At 40.7% G+C, this 18121-nt stretch overlaps 2 protein-coding genes across 2 annotated transcripts in view; one reads left to right on the plus strand and one right to left on the minus strand.

Annotated features, from left to right (window-relative positions):
* Nucleotides 1–894: 894 nt before the first annotated feature.
* On the plus strand, nt 895–3821 carry LOC131969791 (C-X-C chemokine receptor type 5). The gene is made up of 2 exons (XM_059330996.1): nt 895–1075; nt 2731–3821. Exons 1-2 carry the CDS (start codon nt 1043–1045, stop codon nt 3772–3774), a joined length of 1077 nt encoding a protein of 358 aa, XP_059186979.1. The 5' UTR covers nt 895–1042; the 3' UTR covers nt 3775–3821.
* A 141-nt stretch (nt 3822–3962) lies between these two features.
* The window catches only part of bcl9l (bcl9 like), a 32844-nt gene continuing 18685 nt past the window's right edge, over nt 3963–18121 (minus strand). Inside the window, exons 2-9 of the mRNA XM_059330995.1 lie at nt 15303–15376; nt 14194–14609; nt 11116–11238; nt 9819–9993; nt 9571–9655; nt 6831–9243; nt 6481–6735; nt 3963–5818 (exon numbers count right to left, since the gene is read on the minus strand). Coding sequence (XP_059186978.1) covers nt 4626–5818; nt 6481–6735; nt 6831–9243; nt 9571–9655; nt 9819–9993; nt 11116–11238; nt 14194–14527 — 4578 coding nt within the window. The 5' untranslated portion in view covers nt 14528–14609; nt 15303–15376 and the 3' untranslated portion in view covers nt 3963–4625. The remainder of the gene's footprint in view (nt 5819–6480; nt 6736–6830; nt 9244–9570; nt 9656–9818; nt 9994–11115; nt 11239–14193; nt 14610–15302; nt 15377–18121) is intronic.

Below are 18121 nucleotides of genomic sequence, written 5' to 3' on the forward strand. Positions count from 1 at the left end.
ATCTTGTGACAAAGTTTTAGATTACAATTTTGCTTTATTTCAGAGAAATGATTATATAAAAACTACAAAATCCAACTCAAAACCAAGCAGTAATTATACTTTCCACTGCCTGCTTTGGATACATAATTTAAACATAAAAATAATAGAAATCATAAGTTTATTTGAAAGGGAAATTATCTAGTTAGTGATGAAGTAAAAAAAAGTAAGATGAAATTATACTAAGACTGAAATATAACATTTCTTCTCTTAGTATAATTTCATCTTACTTTTTGACACAAGATAAAACAGACATCAAGGGGTTAATTCTTAGTTATAACTCAATTTTGTCCAAAAATGTAGTTACTTCACATATAACCCATTTGGCTGGCCAGTTAAAAAACGTTAAAAAACTTTAAAGCAGTTTTTCTCAGTTTTAACTTTTGCACAGTTACTGCAGTTAGACTTTGTAGGACAGAATAGTACAACCACAGTTTGAACTTTGCTCATGGGTTCCTCAGTGACTTTTGCCACCTGAATGCATGCTGCAAAACAACAGTAAGAAATGAGACTTTCTGGTCACAAGCCAGAGTATCCAGGTATCTGCAAGATACTTGAGGTAAAATATTGATAAGCATAGGATATGATTTAGCGCAATAATGTTTTAAATGTTGCAGTCAGAAGGAGAACGGATCCAAAGCTGGGTGATGCTTATGGTAATCACACACCCACACAGTCTTTTTGTTTCAAGGGTGGCTTGGTGTTGCATAAGATTCATAAGTTGGTTTGTGGTTGTTGCCAATAAAACCCAAATAAATCGTACTAATTCAGCATGGTTGTCTCTTGCTTGTGAAATGCTAGAATATAATACACGGTGCAGTTACAGTTACTATAGCAGGCCTGGTATTTAAAATTTTTGTCTGTTTTGACTTGCGGTTTCTACCAAACACACTCCCAACCATGAAATGAGCAAAGCTAATATAGAAGTACCAGCTCTAACAGGAAGTACAGCACATTTCACTACAGCAGCAAAAGATATACATTGAAGTGCCCAAGATCAACCAACATGGATGGAATTAACATCGTCACAACTTTTTCGGTAAGTCATTTCTTTTTGAAGTGAATGGTACATTTCTTTAGATGTTTTTAAAGGTCTTTGTTATTCTAGTATATAAAAGAGGTCATAATGTGATCTAAATCAAATTTTAGATATTAAAATTTTGCAAGCGTGTATGTTCAGTTTGTTATTATTATAAACTTAAAATAATGTTATAATGGGGGATGTGAGTAGCAGGTTAAGTCCTATTGTCAAATTTAATTTTTAACTGCTACTATACAACCTCCAGAAGTTACAATCTAATGTTTAAGACACTATAGCATTTTTTTTTTTTACATTTTCTAAGTCTCTGCTGCAGCATCTGTCAACTTAGGGATTTTAAGGATACAAGTAATTTGTAGCTGTTTTTATGGTTTAGATTAAACTACAGTATTTTTTAAATTGTCACAAAGTTGAAAAACATGATAGAAAAAAGGTAGATAACTTAAGTTACTGAACCGTAAACATGCAGTTAAACAGCTGTGGGTTTGTTAAACTGGGTGCAGAATGCTTCTTTCCTGTTGACTCATCAGGGGAAATAAGCAATATTATACATCCCATATGTTTATCATGAAAAGAGGAAGGAAAGGGTATAACATTTTTCTAATCACAGGCTTCAAATAGCTTGCAATCCACTTATAATAATGTACTGTAGAATGTAACACTAATATCTGTTATTTCTAATTTTAAATCACAGCCCAGCAGATTATCTGTCTGATTATCTATACGGCTCATAATATGAATCATCTGAAACTGAGAGGAAATTACCTGGTCAAATTTTGTTTAAAAAAACACCAAAAAAAAAACAGGTTTCAATAGTCATTATGAAGTCTTTATGATTATATTCAGGCTGAATAATAATGCTGACAGTGATGCCAGTGATGATTAAATGAAAATTATCATTAGTTTGTTGTTTAAAACTTTTTTTGTTTCAACAAATAAATTTTTTTGCTTCTAAGAAAGACAGCTGATATAAAAGAAAAGTAGCAGGAATATATCTAAATATTACAAAAGATGTACTCCTGTCATATGCAAATAACTTTTTTTTCTATAAGTTACATAAAAATATAACAGTAGCTGTAGCACAGAATATATTCTGCTAGTTGTATTACATTGAAATTAAATTGTGAATATATATGTATAACTTCACATTTTATCAAAAAAAAAAAGAAACATGAAAATATATTCATGGTGCTGTTTTTAGTCTGATTTTAATAGCTACGATTTCTCCAACTGATACATTAACCTGGCTGTTGGGAGAAAAAAGTAATTAGTATTACATTTTGTTATTACTCAGTTGAAGTCGGATGTTTTGGCAAATCTGCCCCAAAAAGTTTCCAAGTTACTGTGAAGGGGAAGTGAAAAGAATCTGGTCTATTCTGTGTTTCCTGCCTAATTTGAATGAGAAAACCGCAGGGGAAAAAAAAGAAAGAGAAGTATTGCTTTTTAAAGCTGAACTTATGTTATTATTAGTTTGTCATGTCATTATGAAAAACATCTACTTCAGCCCAAATCAACCAAGTGTGCAATTGTAAAATTTTCTGCAAAATAAAAAGTGATTCTTAAACTGTGATGAGGTAAAAAAAAAAGAAAAAAAAAAAGAAAAGATAATTTAGTAAATTAAGTATAAAAACAATTTTCTTCTTTATATTTTACAGGTGGCATACGAAGAAGATTTTCCAGAAAAGTACAACTACACATATGATGACGACACAACAATATGTGTTGAGATTTACCTGCAGACCTTTCATGCCGTGCTGTACACCTTGATCTTTCTGCTGGGTGTGGTGGGAAATGGCCTGATGATAACAGTCCTCCTGAGACGTCGCCGCCGCCTGCGCATCACCGAGATCTACCTCCTGCACCTCGCCCTGACTGACCTCATGCTCCTTTTTACATTTCCTTTCGATGTAGCTGACAGTGCTATTGGTTGGGTGTTTGGGGAATTTCTCTGCAAACTGAAGGGCTTGGTGCATGATCTCAACCTGCACTGTGGGAGTCTCCTTCTAGCGTGCATTGGGTTTGATAGATATTTGGCTGTTGTTCATGCTATACCTAGTATGCAAATCCGTCGCCCGAGAACAGTCCACCTTACATGCATTGCATTGTGGCTGGTCTGTTTGGGTTTGTCTATACCTAATGCTGTGTTTCTTTCTGTGCACGAAGACACCAACTTCTGGCGGTCCTGCGGCTATTATCTTTATGGTATTGATGCAAACAACTGGGGATTAGCCCAGAGAGTCTCATATCATGTGTGCTTTTTCCTACCTCTGGCTGTCATGTGCTACTGTTACACAGCAGTGGTCGTTACTTTGTGCAGTAGTCAGAAAAAACAAGCAAAGCAAGGGGCAATTCGACTGGCTTCACTTGTCACTCTTGTCTTTTTCTTCGGTTGGCTACCATATAATATCACCTTGCTGATAAAAACTATGTTCGACCTAAAGGTTATCGATATGGAAAACTGTGACAATTATGTCCTCCTGCAACAAGTCCTTGATGTGACGAAAGGCCTGGGTCTCTCACACTGTTGCCTGAACCCTTTCTTGTATGCCTTTGCTGGGGTGCGGTTTCGAAATGAGCTTCTACAGTTACTTTATAAATTGGGCTGCAGCCATATTTGCCTACCTTTCAACAGAGCTCAGGGTCACGGTCGACCATCCATTTCTGATGCAGCCACAAGCACAAGCACCATCCACATCTAATACAATGCTATACAATGTCAGCTGTAAATAAAATGCTTCTGTTCTACAGTATTTTGTTTGTTATGGTGGAAAATGTAAAAATTGTATCAGATGTGCTGACAATATAGTACCCATTGCTACTTTTAATGCATTTAAAAGATGTTTTATTTACTCAAGTCAAGAAAAAGAAGTTATTGTTGGCCAGAATCTGTTTTTGCTTGTACTTTAGCTACTGCTTATTGAATTTAATAAAGATTTCATATATTATACAGCAACTGTGTCCCCTTGTCAGTGTTATCAAACAACAATAATTGACACAATAACCAAAACTAAAACCACCGTAGAGATCAGTATTATTCTATTTTTAGACTTCTATTAAAACACTGTTATACAGAACAACTGCAAACAATCACAAATTGCATCTTATATACAGCAGGTATATATTATATATATGTATATATATGTATATATATATATATAATTCCTTTGCACAACAGTTTGGTAGTTGGAGAAAATAAATCAATGATAAAAACAAATAGAAATTTGAGGCACTCCTCTCCTGACTGCCACTCTGTTCCCACAACAAATACACACATCTTTGAAATATACATATTTTACAGTATTTTAGAAAATGGCTTCAGATTTGTTAATGAACTGTGTTATAGTGCTTTTAAATATTCAATTTTTCAGTTGTAATCCAAAATTTTAAGAGTATCACTGATTTATTGTTTTAACAGTTCCTCTTTTCAAATAACTGCAATAATAACATTAATGAAAAAGTTTGGACACAATGGGAAGGTAACTTAGTGGACAGTTTTTTTTTTCTTTCTTTTTTTTTTTTTCTTTTTTTTTTACAGTATATGTGAGCTGGATCAGAATGGCATATTGGCCATACCTCCAGGGCCGTAACCGATAGGACTGTCCAGAGACATTCCCCGCTGTCTTAGAGACTGGGGGCCCATCATACCAGACTGTGGGTGGGAAGGGCCCATCATGGGACCCTGAGGGGACATTAGAGGACCCTGGGGGCCAAAGGGATCCCCTGGCATCGACATGTTCCGCTGCTTAGCCTGCATCATCATAATGTTTTGCTGTGCCATCAGATTGTGTGAGTGCTGCTGGGAGGACATCATGCCGGGGTACGGGTTGGAAGGATGGTGGAGAAGGCTGTTTGCCATCATGGCTTGCTGTTGCTGGAGTTGCTGCTGAGGCACCATGCCTGTCCTTCCCATCATATGTCCAGGGGGGCACATGGGGCCCATGCCCCCACCAGAAACCATCCCCCTTGAGCCCCCCTGAGGAATGCCCATATTTTGGCGGATTCCACCATGCGAGGGGTGAGGCGGCAGCTGCTGTTCAGCCATCATATTCTGTAGGTTTGCTAGGTGGGGGTTGGATGAGGGGCCACTGCTGTGTGGAGGGCCAGAAGAAGACAGCTGTTTGAGGAGCTGCTGTGGAGTGGGCTGCTGGGATAGCGGCCCCTGGTGTGGATTCTGATGTGGCTCACTCTTGGGGAAATACTGAAGAGTGCTACTGGGTTTATCAGAAGGAATGATGCGGGAGAGATCAAACTCGGGGATTCCTGTGTGAGAGGGTCGTATAACTTCACTTAGATCGGGGCCGTCCCCCATGGGCAGGGAGGCAAATGAGTCTGAGGGATGCGAGGGGCGCTGGTGAGGATGTCCTTTTCTGAGCAGGTGTAACTGCTGAGGTGGTAGAATATCCTCATTTGACTGAGGGAAATTATGCGACATTCCTCCAATAGGTGAGTGCATCGGCCCGTGAGGCGGTGGCTGGATGCGAGAGAAGCCTGTCATCTGGTTCTGAGACATGGGTGAAACATTGCAGGGTCCCATACCGTCAGGTGCACCTCCTCCCATCATGGCAGAATTCATGGTGGGCATGCCCATGTGGTTTGGGGAAGAAAGCACAGGTCCTGAGGCGTCATGGGGCAGGTGCTGCTGAGCTTGGCTGACAATACCCATGGGGCTTTGTGGATCACTGTGGGGGCCAATGGAACCCTGGGAGACGAGTATCTGGGACGTCTGGGAGTTCCCCATGTTTCCTGGTGATTAAACAAGGCCAGAATGTTAAAAAAAAAAAAAATATATATATATATATATATATATATATATCACACCATTAGCATTTGAAATCTTTTATATATCACACCATTAGCATTTGAAAATAGACTACCTATTTTTCTCAACTCATTATGCTTATGAAATATTAATTGGTGTTATATTCCTATCTGCAAGAAGAACTACTATAATATGAGGGTTTATGCTGAAAGGAGAAGGAGGGGAAGAAGAAAAAAAAAAGAAACAGAAAAATCAAGCAGCTTCTTTCTTTTCTCTCTTTTGTGACTGCTTATTTCTTTTATTAATAAATAACAGATTGTAGATGTTTAATTTTTAAATTAACTTGAGTTGTAACAGGGTAGGTGTAATAAACTATGCTTCAGCCTTTTCGGTCCAAATGTCTACAATCAATTTTCTTTCTCTGTTTACTTTGATCAATATTTTTTTTTCTGGTTTGTTACTTCTCTTGACATGACATGTATTGACCGAAATAAAAGGAAACGAAACGAAAGGTTCTTGGAGAAAAAGCAACAAAGATCTAACACTTTATTTATGTAATAATTTATTCAATTAGTCTTCTCTATACACTGTTAAACTGCATAAGATGTTTTCTGTCTGTCTGTCACATTGTGTCCTTGTTTCATACCTCCAATGCTGACACCAGTTAGAAGGGGTCGATCTGGCATCATCTCATCATCGGAAGTGGCAATTGTTTTGATTGCATCATGGTAAAGAGGAGTAGAACTGGGCATGGCATACTTGGACATCTGGGACATGATGAGAGATAAGGGATTCTGAGTTGGAGGGTTATCAGGAGAGGAATTGAATGGCATACTTGGATTCATAGAGCCAGGCTGGCTAATGGGTGTGGAGTTGGAACTCCTGGGGGGAAGTGATTGGCCTGCAAAGAACATAAAAAATAATTGATTAATGTCACAGCAAAACAATGAACAGCATTAATGGTAAACCACTGCCATCTTGGACTTTTATGTATACCTGTCTCAGTAGAACTACTTCCTCCATTCCCCACTACCTTGCCACTGTTTGGACCACCTGGACTTGGAAGAGCTGTTTTAGGAGACGCCCACCCTGGAGAGCCCACGGCCATGGCAGGGGACTTGAGTCGTCCAGGAGAGGCAGATGGCGAGTGCAACCCAAGGTTGGAAGACCCCATGATCTGAGGAGACTTCATGGAAGAAGAGGAAGGAGTCCCAGCACCAGAGGCAGGAGGAAGAGTCGGGTGGTGCCCTGCCGAGGAGATCTGTGAGGGTGACTTCAGTCCTGGAGCAGAGGGGGAAGGTAGAAGAGGAGATGGCTCTTGGTTGAGAGATGGAGACTTGAGCGGATGTGGACGAGGCACTGAAGGAGAGGTCAGGGGGTTAACGTTGATTGAAAGGTCAGAGGGGTGCCTCGGACCGAGGTCTACTCCCCTGAGGCCTCCAGTCATCGGCATATGACTGAGCCGCGATGTACCTCCCAATTGATTATGACCTTGCTGGTCAGGCCCAAACATCTCAGGCCCAGGCTGTTGAAGATAGGGCCCTTCCACCTGTCCTCCAGAGAAGGGACCATGATTGGGAAACTGGAAGGGGCCATCAGGTCCTGGAATCATTCCCTTATTTCCTCCTCTTCCATTCTGTGAAGCCCTGATGCGTGAAATCTCTCCAGGGCTAAACATCTCACCTAAAGGCCCCCCTCCTACAGGACCTCCTCGGAGCTTCTGGGATAGCATCATCTGTTGCTGTTGCTGAACATTCATCTGTGGGTTCATGTTCATTGTGAGGCTGCTCCCCAGAGGAGAATCCACCAGGTCTCTCATCTGAGGGCCCCCTCCAGGAGAGCCCATAATCTCCCGTGAACCAGGAAAGTCCATCGGATCACCTTGAGTGGAAGGTGGACCTCGGCCCATTCCTAAATTGTGAAAGTCTGGGCCCCCAGGATTATCCATTATTCTTGAGCGTAGGTTGCCCTGTTGCTGCTGTTTAGCTAATCTGTCAAGTTCAAACCTGGGAAGCCCCTGCATCTGCCGCTTCTCCATGAGGCGAAACATTTCCTCATGTGTTAACAGATGTTCTGGTTCACCTTGCAAGTGCTGAGGGGGTCCACCAGGGTAGCAGCCATGAAAAGGACCCCCGCCACCTATGTTGTTCGGCATATCATCGAGCCAAATCATTCCTGGCCTTGTGGGCCTTTGGGGCCCTAGACCCTCCACTGATAAAACTCCCCCTTTACTACCAGGAAAACCGCCCCCCCCTGGTGGCCCTCTCTGCATCTGTGCCAGGAACCTTGGGCCCCGGGGTCCCTCTTGGTGCATTTCTATCATTCGTGCATTTCCACCCATTCCACCTCCCATCATATTGCCAGGACCCCACTGCTGGTCTCCAGGCTTACTGTGGTAGGGAGGAGGGGGTCCTCTCATCATCATAGGACCCCCATGCATGCCCATTTCGGTCATCATTCTAAAGTGCTGTGGATGTGAGGGGGGTGGTATTTCCTGTTGTCTTCTCTTCTCTTGGTAGTATTCTTCTTGAAGTTTTCTCCATGCCATCTGCTCTGGGGTCAGCCCTTCTGGTCCAAGTAAGGGACCCATGTCGACTCCAGGGGACAGCTGGTGGTGGGGGTGTGGTGGTAAGTTATGGTGAGAGTCCATTTGAGGGCTGTCAAGGCCGGGTCCAGCAAGGGACTGTGTTTGAGAAATGATGGACTGGAGGGGTTCGTCATATTTTTTCATCCCGCCCATTGTAGCCAAGGCTGATGACAGCATGTTACCACTACTGCAATTTCCAGAGCTATTCGTACCATTTTCAGGGTCCTCGAGGATACCACTCCTATCAGTATTGTTGTTATTATTTAGGTTGGAGGAGTTATTACCAGCATTGTTGTTTGGGCCCCCTGGGTCTCCAGGGCCTCCACCTGCCCCACTGCGCAGAAGCAACCTCTCAATGTCTCTCAGTGTCTGCAAAGAGCGCTCCCTGTGTTCCAGCTGCTCTTTGGAAAGACCATCCATGTTCCCCGGGCCACTCCTCTGACCTGCATCACCCTGAAGGTGTGCAGAAAGGATGGAGGGACTCCCCGACGGAGAAACCGTAGCAACGGGAAGAGACATACCCCCTGCACCCTCCCCATCACCAGCTCCTTGGACTGGGCCTGCAGGCGTGGCCGTGCTCCCTCCCTCGGACCTATGAGCCGCTATGCCGTTATTGCTGGAGGCTCCACCAGGTCTGCTCTGAGAGGATTCGTTATCAGAGTGTCCTGCTGATGACGGTGTCCCTGCAGGATGCAAGGGGCCTCCAACACCTGCAGACGCTGGCCGTGGGGTTCCACTTTGAGATTTAGGGGTTCCTGTGGGTGGAGAGCTGCTGGAGTTTACCTTTTCAGATAGGTTAGGAAGCTTCCCTGATGGGTGGCCCTGTGGAAGACAAAACATTTACAATTATATTTACTTTTATTAGTAATGAAAGTAGTAATTGTTGTTATATTATATTTTATATTTAATAATTTGCCAGAACAACACATAGTGCACTTCACTTTCTCAGGAAATGCTTTCACAGCAGTCACAGCTGCTAATGGAAACAGGAACAAAGAGGTTTCTGAGACCAAAATAGCTTAACAAAATTAACCATACCCCATACTTTGCATTTGTGATCTCCACTGTGGGAAAACACTATTATTCCCCTGTGGTGTAACACAAACTTGACATTTTGTTTAATTTGCCAGTGAGAGGTGGATGTCTGACCTGCTCCAACTTGGTGCGCGAAACATTTTGCTGGTGAAACAGAAGGATGGAATCGGTTTGTCCTTTCATTACTGCCTCTGCAGCACTGTCAAACAAATTCAACAATATTACAAATTAAATGTTCACAAAAGTAATTCAGTGTTGAAATTTCAATAAAACAATAAATAGGTTGATTGATAAAATAAAGAAAATACAGACAACTCTACTTCTGATGTAAATATAATCACGCGTCCACAAATAGTCCTCACCTGTTGGCTAGGTTGGTTGTAAAAACATACACCACTTGCTGTGAAGGCTGAGCTGGCTCTGTCTTTAGCCCTGGTCCCACTCCACATCCCATCACCGGACCCGCAGGTTCAGACACGGGCCCTGCAGACAGGCGATCAGAGAGCCCTTGGATAGGACCTGCCAGCCCACGCTCTCCTAAAAAAAATCAGCAGCACACTGGTTTAACTCTATGGAGTCTTTTTGGGCAATTTTGTCCATTTTTGAATCCTTTTCATCCTGCCTGTATACACCACTGAAGAAATGTTTAACTGCCATATTTTTTCAGCACAACCTCACCTATATGACCTAATAATAATAGATTTTTTATTCTGACTTACTGGATCAACATGTTGAACCAAAAAGAAACAAAGAAAAACCAACATGAATGTGATCGTTGTTGTTTTCTTGTGGTGTGACTATTTTATTTGTGTCTTGTGTGTTAAGCGTAACTTTGGTAATTTTGTGTATTTTTTAGTGATTTTGTGTCTTTTTTGTGATTCTGTGTCTTTTTTTGTGTCCCTTTGTGTCTTTTTTTCAGTCGTTTTGTGTATTTTTTTTGTCATTTTGTGTCTTTTCTAGTCCTTTAGTCCAACATAAAATGTTGCAAATGTGAACAAAGGTTGCAAATATAACATATAAGAGGGATACATCCAGTTCTATCATTTTATACAAAATATATTTGACCTTGTCTCCAGTTATACTTGGTATATCATCATCAAAATGAAACTGGCCTCATGGAGTTTACAGCCAGAACTTTAGAGGTAAATTTACAGTAGGGCTCCACGCTGCTTTGTTTTCTAGTCTGGATGTGATGAAGAAGTCATGATTTGGAGCTTTTGGAGACTCCAGAGGGTTAATTTGGCCACAGTGGTATCCTCGTTTATAATTCCTATAACATCTGTACATCTGTTAGGCTACAACATCTAAACACTAGATGGAGCTAAAACACATGTAAAGTCAAATCAGTGGAAAGGAATAGTATACCACCCCAAGTTGACATCTTCTTTATTTCAATGTGTGTGTGTGTGTGTGTGTGTGTGTGTGTGTGTGTGTGTGTGTGTGTAGGATCTGAAAACAGCTTTGGATAATAAATGTTTTGAACCGATTCATTTTTTTAGAAAAGATAATTTCAGACAGGGCAGCGAAATTTCAGATGTAATTTATGCAGCTTTCAAAGTTATGGTCAAATTGATACAATTGTTAGTGAGGACTGTTCTGTATTCAGAATACAGCAACTAGCAATGTGTTTCCTCCCTTTGTGGAGGTAGACAGACTCACGGTGGGTGGCAGTGTGTGGCTTGTCTTCATCTTCTTCTGTGTCAGGTCCAGAGCACCATTCATCTCCACTATATGGCTGTTTCTTCTCCAGAACACAGCGCCGCTTACTGCGCATAACACCCTCTAGAGGATAAAACACAAACACACATTAATATGTGGACAACAACTGCCATAGTTCATTTAAAGGGTATTACCAATGATATTTGTCTTGATCATTTACCACCACTGGTCTAAACCCACCACTGTATTTCCCAGAGCCAGTAGTTAATGTACTTCTATCTGTTCTAATTAGGAAGTCAGTCGATAAAAATACTGAATCAAGATTTAAGATGCACACTAAATACTGTTATTAACATGGGAGTGGACAAATATGCACTAGTTGAGTATCTCTGATACAGTGGTGGTTATTTCAGGCAGAACCTCGTCCTCCACAATATTAATTGGCGGTGCAGCAAGTTAGGGCTGGGCGATATATCGATATAAAAGATATATCAATATATTTTTTAATGTGATATGGAATTAGACCATATCGCATATATCGATATAGTTCAAATTGTGCACTGTGATCCTTGCTCCAGAGAAGCTGAAGCTTTTATTTAAGATTTCTTATTAATTTAAAATGTGCACTTTATGGAGCTTTGATTTTTAGTTGTTTCTGTTGTTATACAGTATTTATGTTCACTTGAATAAACGGTTTCAGTAAAACTACTTGTGACATGTCATATTTGGCTTTGACTTTGACTGAACATTTGCTCTCACTTTATAATAAAAATAAAGGGATATATATCATATATCCATATTCAGCCTAAATATATCGGAACATGACTTTTGGTCCATATCGTCCAGCCCTACTCTAGTAATGTATTTTTGGGCTAATAGGACTGTATGTATTAGCAATGCCAGCCCTGGTTCTAATGTATTTTGCATTGCATGCTGAAAGTTATAAGAGCAATCTACAGCTGCCTTGAACAATGTAACAAATCATTTTAAATCTGAAAAGGATGTCAAATGTCAGAATCGGTTTTAACCTGTGCTCTTTGTGTTTGTGCAAAAAGTGAATAATAAATCAGGCTATAGCCTGAGCTGACTTATAAATATATTTTCTAAAATGTATTAAAAATTACACACCGGAATTATCAAAAACACTTATCGACAAAATTGAGTTTTGCATGCATGCTAATCACATCTGTGTGTGTAATGTTTTGAGAAGCATGAGCTGAACCATCTCACTTGGTGAAATTATGATTTTGTGGATGCACAAGCTGCTGTGCGCCTGTGGGTGCAAACAGCTGCAAGAAATATGTAGCAGCTTTAACATTTCCAGAAGGTAACGTGCAGAAGAAGAGGCACAACCGACTTCTGACAGCAAATTCAACAGAGGGTTTAAACTTCAAATGGTGATGGGAAACAAAAGTACAGGGATGTTGCCAGTACTGACACAGTTAGAGAAACTCTACAAACAGAGATTTTTCAGGTTCATTAATCAAGTTCTTAGTGACTTTGTGACAGAAAACTACCTTCCAATAAACACATCAGATGGGCTTGGGTAACCACAGACGTCTGCATGTACAGTAAGGAAGGAAGGAAGTGTGCAGTGACAATACAGAGAAAACGACAGCAGAGGGAGAGCTGCTACCTTGACACAGGGAGTTAGTGGAAAAGAGCTGCTTTCTGTGAATGTGTTTGTTGCCAGAATTTACCGGTTTAACTTCACAAGGAAGATACAAAAAAGAAAGTTAACTGTTTCATTTGTCACTGACTCTCTACAGGTTTAGAGGTTTGACGGCGAAGTGATTTGAAGTAAAGAGAACAGAGGCTTTTGTTTTTTGTGTGCGTGTATGTGTGTGTGTGTGTGTGTGTCAAATGGAGCCAAAAGAGACTTGCCCTCAAATGATCCACCCTATCTTTTATTTTCTGCCCCTTTCAACCTCTGTTGTACTTTCTGTTGGAGCCACACCTCCCCCTCTGGATGTGTCAAAGTGTGTGTGCAAGTGCGTGTGTTTGTTTGTGTTCAAAAATGTTCAAGTCATGTACAGGAAGCCCAGATGAGTTTCACAAAATCATGTGCAGTTAAACACTCACGTGAACACGCGAATGCTTAAATAAGCACCGGCAAACAAATGCAAATCAGACACTTTGTACTGAACCACACGAGGACAAATATTTACCGAGACGCTGACAAAAGGAACTTTAACTCTTCCTGCCCACTCACTGTCTCTGCTTTAATAACAACCTCTCTAGGCCTACTAAGTTTTCACAACCTCGTGACCTGTCTCTCCCTCGGAGCCCAGATGCTTTTTCATCTGAGACACGTCACTGCAGCGCAGGCATGGCACAAACTATCAAAAGCCAGGGGGAAATTCTGACGCTTCACTGAAAGGTCAGGGCATTTCAGCTAGAGAGAAAACAAGTTCTTCTGTCCTCTCAGTCCTTACATTCACTTCCTGCTGTGGAGGAGGTGAATGCACGTAATCTTGTATTTCGGGTAAAGATTTGGCTGATAGGGAGGTAAAGGAAGTGAACTTCTACATTATCAGAACAGAAACACAGCGTCTACTAGGGTTGTCAAAAGTATCGATACTCAAAAAAGTATTCGTTTTCAAAAGTATCGATAATAAGTTTACATAAATGTTGGTGACTGAAAAGTGTTATTTTCTCTCTTGAAGTCCCAGAATGAGGCAAAGAAAAGTCGACCTGAAACCAAACAGCAACACATACAGCCGAAAATATTGTTCTAATTGTTATTGTTTTATTGTATCTATTTATTTTTTTGCACTACCTCAGACCTGAAGATTGTTATCATAGTTGCCGTTTCTTTTTGCACAATTATATATTTATTATAAATATTTAACCAGTGGTTCTGTTAATTTTTACATGTTGCATTTTTCTTGTTAATAAAAATATTTCTGTTAAATTTTGGGGTCTTTGTTTTTATGCTTGTGGTATCGAAAATGGTATCGAGTATTGAATATTTTCCTGAGTATCAGTAATCAAGTTGAAAATTTTCGTATGGTGACAACCCTAGTGTCTACACGTCCCAGATGCTGACACGGTTCTGTCTGTGCGTGCATGCCTTACCTCCTTTGGCATCTGTCTCTAGGTTTGGGGGAACAGCAGTTCTTGAGTCACCAGAGTCGATGGAGACGCTCCGCTCCCGCTTGGATTTGGTTTTCAGCATCCCTCCGACGCCGCTCACTGACTGGCTGACAGTCTTCAGCCCAGGGTTGCCAGGGGAAATCTGGTTGGTTTTGACTCCATGGCTCCCAGCACCGACGCCCTTTGGACCCAGGTGGCCAGCGGCTCCCTGCTGCTGCTGCTGCTGTTGAGCCTGCTGGTTTACACTGGGTATTTGGGATCGGCTGTCACTGGTGACCTGCTTGCCATGATTGGCCAGTTTATTGTCTTGGTGCATTTGATTGGCTGGTGATTGAGGTGGAGGTCTGGTACGGAGAAAAGCTGTTTGTCAGTGGAGCTTACATTGCTTACAGGCGACACTGATGGAGAAAAGAAAAATCAGACGCATCAGTATTTCAGACTAGAATCCTACATTGGGCCCTACAGTTAAAAGGCACACAGACAATTTCTGATATAGTTCCAAAAAATGTTTCTCTAAATCGTCACCCTGTTAAAATAATCGGCTAACTCAGTTTTTCAAGTTTTGCAGGAAACACAAAAAACTTCATCAAAAGTGTAACATATGACATTTATTGATCATTTCACTCAAAAAGGATGTAACAAAGGATGGCTATTGGCATAGTAATAAAACTGTGTAAATAATGTAACTTAAGAGAAATAAATGACTTAGTTAATTTTTTGAACATGCCTTTGTGACTTAAGCAAGATATGGTAACACTTTATTTTGAAGGTGTCGACATAAGAGTCACACAAGCCTGTCATAAACATGACATGGCAAGTATCATGAGCATTAATATTAATTCAAAGTGTCATTAATGTTCATGGCACATCCCATGTCGTGTTTATGACACGCTCATGTCACTCTTAAAATTCTGGAATAATACAACTCGGACCACTGCATTTTTACTGGACAGCATTATTGATCTATTCTAGCTTTTTACCCCTTCTAAAACAATAAACACATAACTAGATTTGATATTGTGCCTATGCCGTGTTTGCAACACTCTGGTTCCATGTTAGGCCTTCAGAGCAAACTCAGCCTGTTCACTCACCTCATCTCAACCAGATGCTCAACTGATACTTTGCCATGGTGCTCTCCAGGACGCTTCACTGACCACACATGGACCTGAGGGACAACAAGAGAGTAATGTCATCAGTTGAGCCAGATAGCAACCTTTACAGTGAGCGCTATCTGTCAGTGTGTGCGTCCTCAGATTGTGGTGCAATGTCAACTTCATGAGCAAAGACAAAAAAAAGAGAGAGAAGAAGCCAAAAGATTGATAAGAGAGAAAGGCCTGAAAAGACATTGTGAGGTTACTGTTCCTTTAAGAGACACAGAGCACAGACAGAGTGTGAGCTGGGGGCGGGACCTGCAGCTCAGTCAGAAGTAGCTCGGCAGTGTTTTAGGTCCCTCCCCCTACCAAACACTTTGCAAACCACAAAAACTCCACCACACATTCCACAACACTGTCTGTAGCAATACCTGTCTCTCCCTCCCTTACTCAGACAGACTCATTCTCTCCGTTTCACACTTTGAGTGTAAGCACAAACAGGCAAAATCTCATTACCTGCTTATTTTTTACAGATTTTAGTTTAGGCCTATTTTGACATACCACCAAACCTCACAGTTTTATCAGCATTACCCTAATTAGTTTTTAGTCTATTTTAGTGTGACCTGAGAGCCCAGAAAGCCTCAACTCTCAGATATCTACTTATAGTTTTACTGGCAGCTAGGGGAATAAAAACACACTGAGCAGGATTTAAGCGAAACATTAAGAATGGAGGTCCATAGTTTTTCATTCTGGGTTCAAGTCCATAGCAGCAAGCTGACGCCCTTTTGACACCGCCACCTGCCTGTGTCCATAAGCCCAAGCTTCTGATTTTAACCTTTTGCAACTGGGGTGTGCTTCTCTGTGTGTAGAAGAATTTGTCTTCAGCCTATAAACTAGTAGTAAACAAGTTTTCATGCTGTGTCTACCGCAAAAGCTGCTTGTGCACAGAGTGTTAAACAGTTCTTCAGTATTTGCAGGTCTCAACAAGACCCTTCCACACCTGTTGCTGGTGAACAATAGTTGGTCAAAACAGTCATCACAGCCGGTTGAAAAACATCTAGCTGAGATATCTGCCTAACATAAAGCAGATCTGGTGTAAACATTTCCACTGGTTTCCATTGTTGGCCGATGACACAATCCTACCACTGCACGCGGGTTAGTCAGTCAGGTCAGCTGTCCGCCTCTTACAGAACCATCTGTACCACTCACTCACCTTGACAGGTAGTGGTAAACACAATGCTGTAATTAGTCATTAACTAACACCGGCTCATGTCGGCACAGAAAGGCGCCTTGTTCGTTGGCTGAGGACTTCATCACTCATTAACTCAAACGGGGACAGTCAGACGTCGCTCCTGTTGACAAAGTGTGACTCACTTGCTTTGTGCAACACAAAGTGGAGGCAGACTAATCATACAGTGAGTCGCTGACCTTCGAGTGGACAGTTAAGAAAAGATATGGCTATCTAAAGTGAATACTAGTCTCATAGATATCAAGGAGACTCCCCGACATTTCTGCTAGTTGATATAATCAACAGGGGCCTGAAACAGTCATACAGTCCAGTTTGGATGGAAAAAGAACTCTGAAAAAAGTCTTCGAAGGCGCTCATAAATGTTTACCTCGCGCTACTACCTTATCCCCTCACCTTGCCATGTGAATGGAGCCTATGTTTAAGTAATCAGCCACAAGGAACATTATAGAGCAGGGGTCTCAAACTGGGGGCCAATTGTGGCCCTCGTTACGATATTTCGTGGCCCTCACCTTGATATGAAAGTTTAATGTGAGTTTTATATGAATGGTACTTTACCATGTTGTGTGTGGAAGGTCCCTTGAATTACTTTTTTTGGTAATTGTGTCTTTTTTAATAATTGTGTTTCTTTTTTAATAATTTTGTGTCTTTTTTTGGAAATTTAGTGTCTTTTTTAGTAATTTTGTGGGGTTTTTTTTGGTAATTTTATGTCTTTTTGGGGTAATTTTGTGTCTTTTAAAAAAAAAATATTTTGTGTCTTTCTTGGTAATTCTGTATTTTTGGTAATTTTGTGTCTTTTTAAAATAATTTTGTGTCTTTTTTGGTAATTCTGTCTTTTTTGGTAATTTTGTGTCTTTTTAAAATAATTTTGTGTATTTTTTGGTAATTGTGTGTCTTTTTTTGGTCATTTTGTTTCTTTTTTATGTAATTGAGTTTCTCTTCTCTTTGGTCATTTTGTGTCTATTTTGTGTCATTTTGTGTCTTTTTTAATAATGTGTATTTTTTGGTAATTCTGTGTATTTTTTGTAATTTTGTGCATTTTTGGTCATTTTGTGTCTTATTTGGTCATTTTGTGTCTTTTTTGGTCATTTTGTGTCTTTTTTTGGTCATTTTGATACTGCCTCCAGCGGCCCCCAGGTAATTTGAGTTTGAGATCCCTGTTATAGAGACTTTAGAACAGCTAATGCCTTTTTCAAACTGGATGACTTGAAAGGTTTTTGAGTGGTTTTCAGGTTGTGTGAAGTGGTCTATTCAAACCAATCTCCCTTAATGAATAATATAATATGTAATAAATGTTATTCCTTGACCTTCTGGAATAGTAGCTAGACCAGGTGCTGGCATGACTAGCAATTTTTGGTGAGCACATTAATGTTTAACTCAACTGTTAGGCAGTCATGGCAAACAAAGCAGGTTTCCTTTTCAAGCCAAGACATGTTATTTGTACAGTGCTGTTTACAGGGTTCAAAAATGATTTTATTAAGAGTCTCCAGGCACAATTTGTGTTGCAACATCTGGAGAAAAGTGCTTCAGTGCATTTCAGCCAGGAGAATACAATCAAACAACCCTGTTCTAT

Source organism: Centropristis striata, chromosome 4 (genome assembly GCF_030273125.1).
Source record: "Centropristis striata isolate RG_2023a ecotype Rhode Island chromosome 4, C.striata_1.0, whole genome shotgun sequence".
In the NCBI taxonomy this organism is placed as follows: Eukaryota; Metazoa; Chordata; class Actinopteri; order Perciformes; family Serranidae; genus Centropristis; species Centropristis striata.

Excerpts from the sequence above, each read along its gene's own strand:
- LOC131969791 (XM_059330996.1), top strand. The coding sequence starts at position 1,043 with ATGGATGGAATTAACATCGTCACAACTTTTTCG. Across the intron at positions 1,076-2,730 it reads ACATCGTCACAACTTTTTCG|GTGGCATACGAAGAAGATTT; the intron begins GTAAGTCATTTC and ends TATATTTTACAG.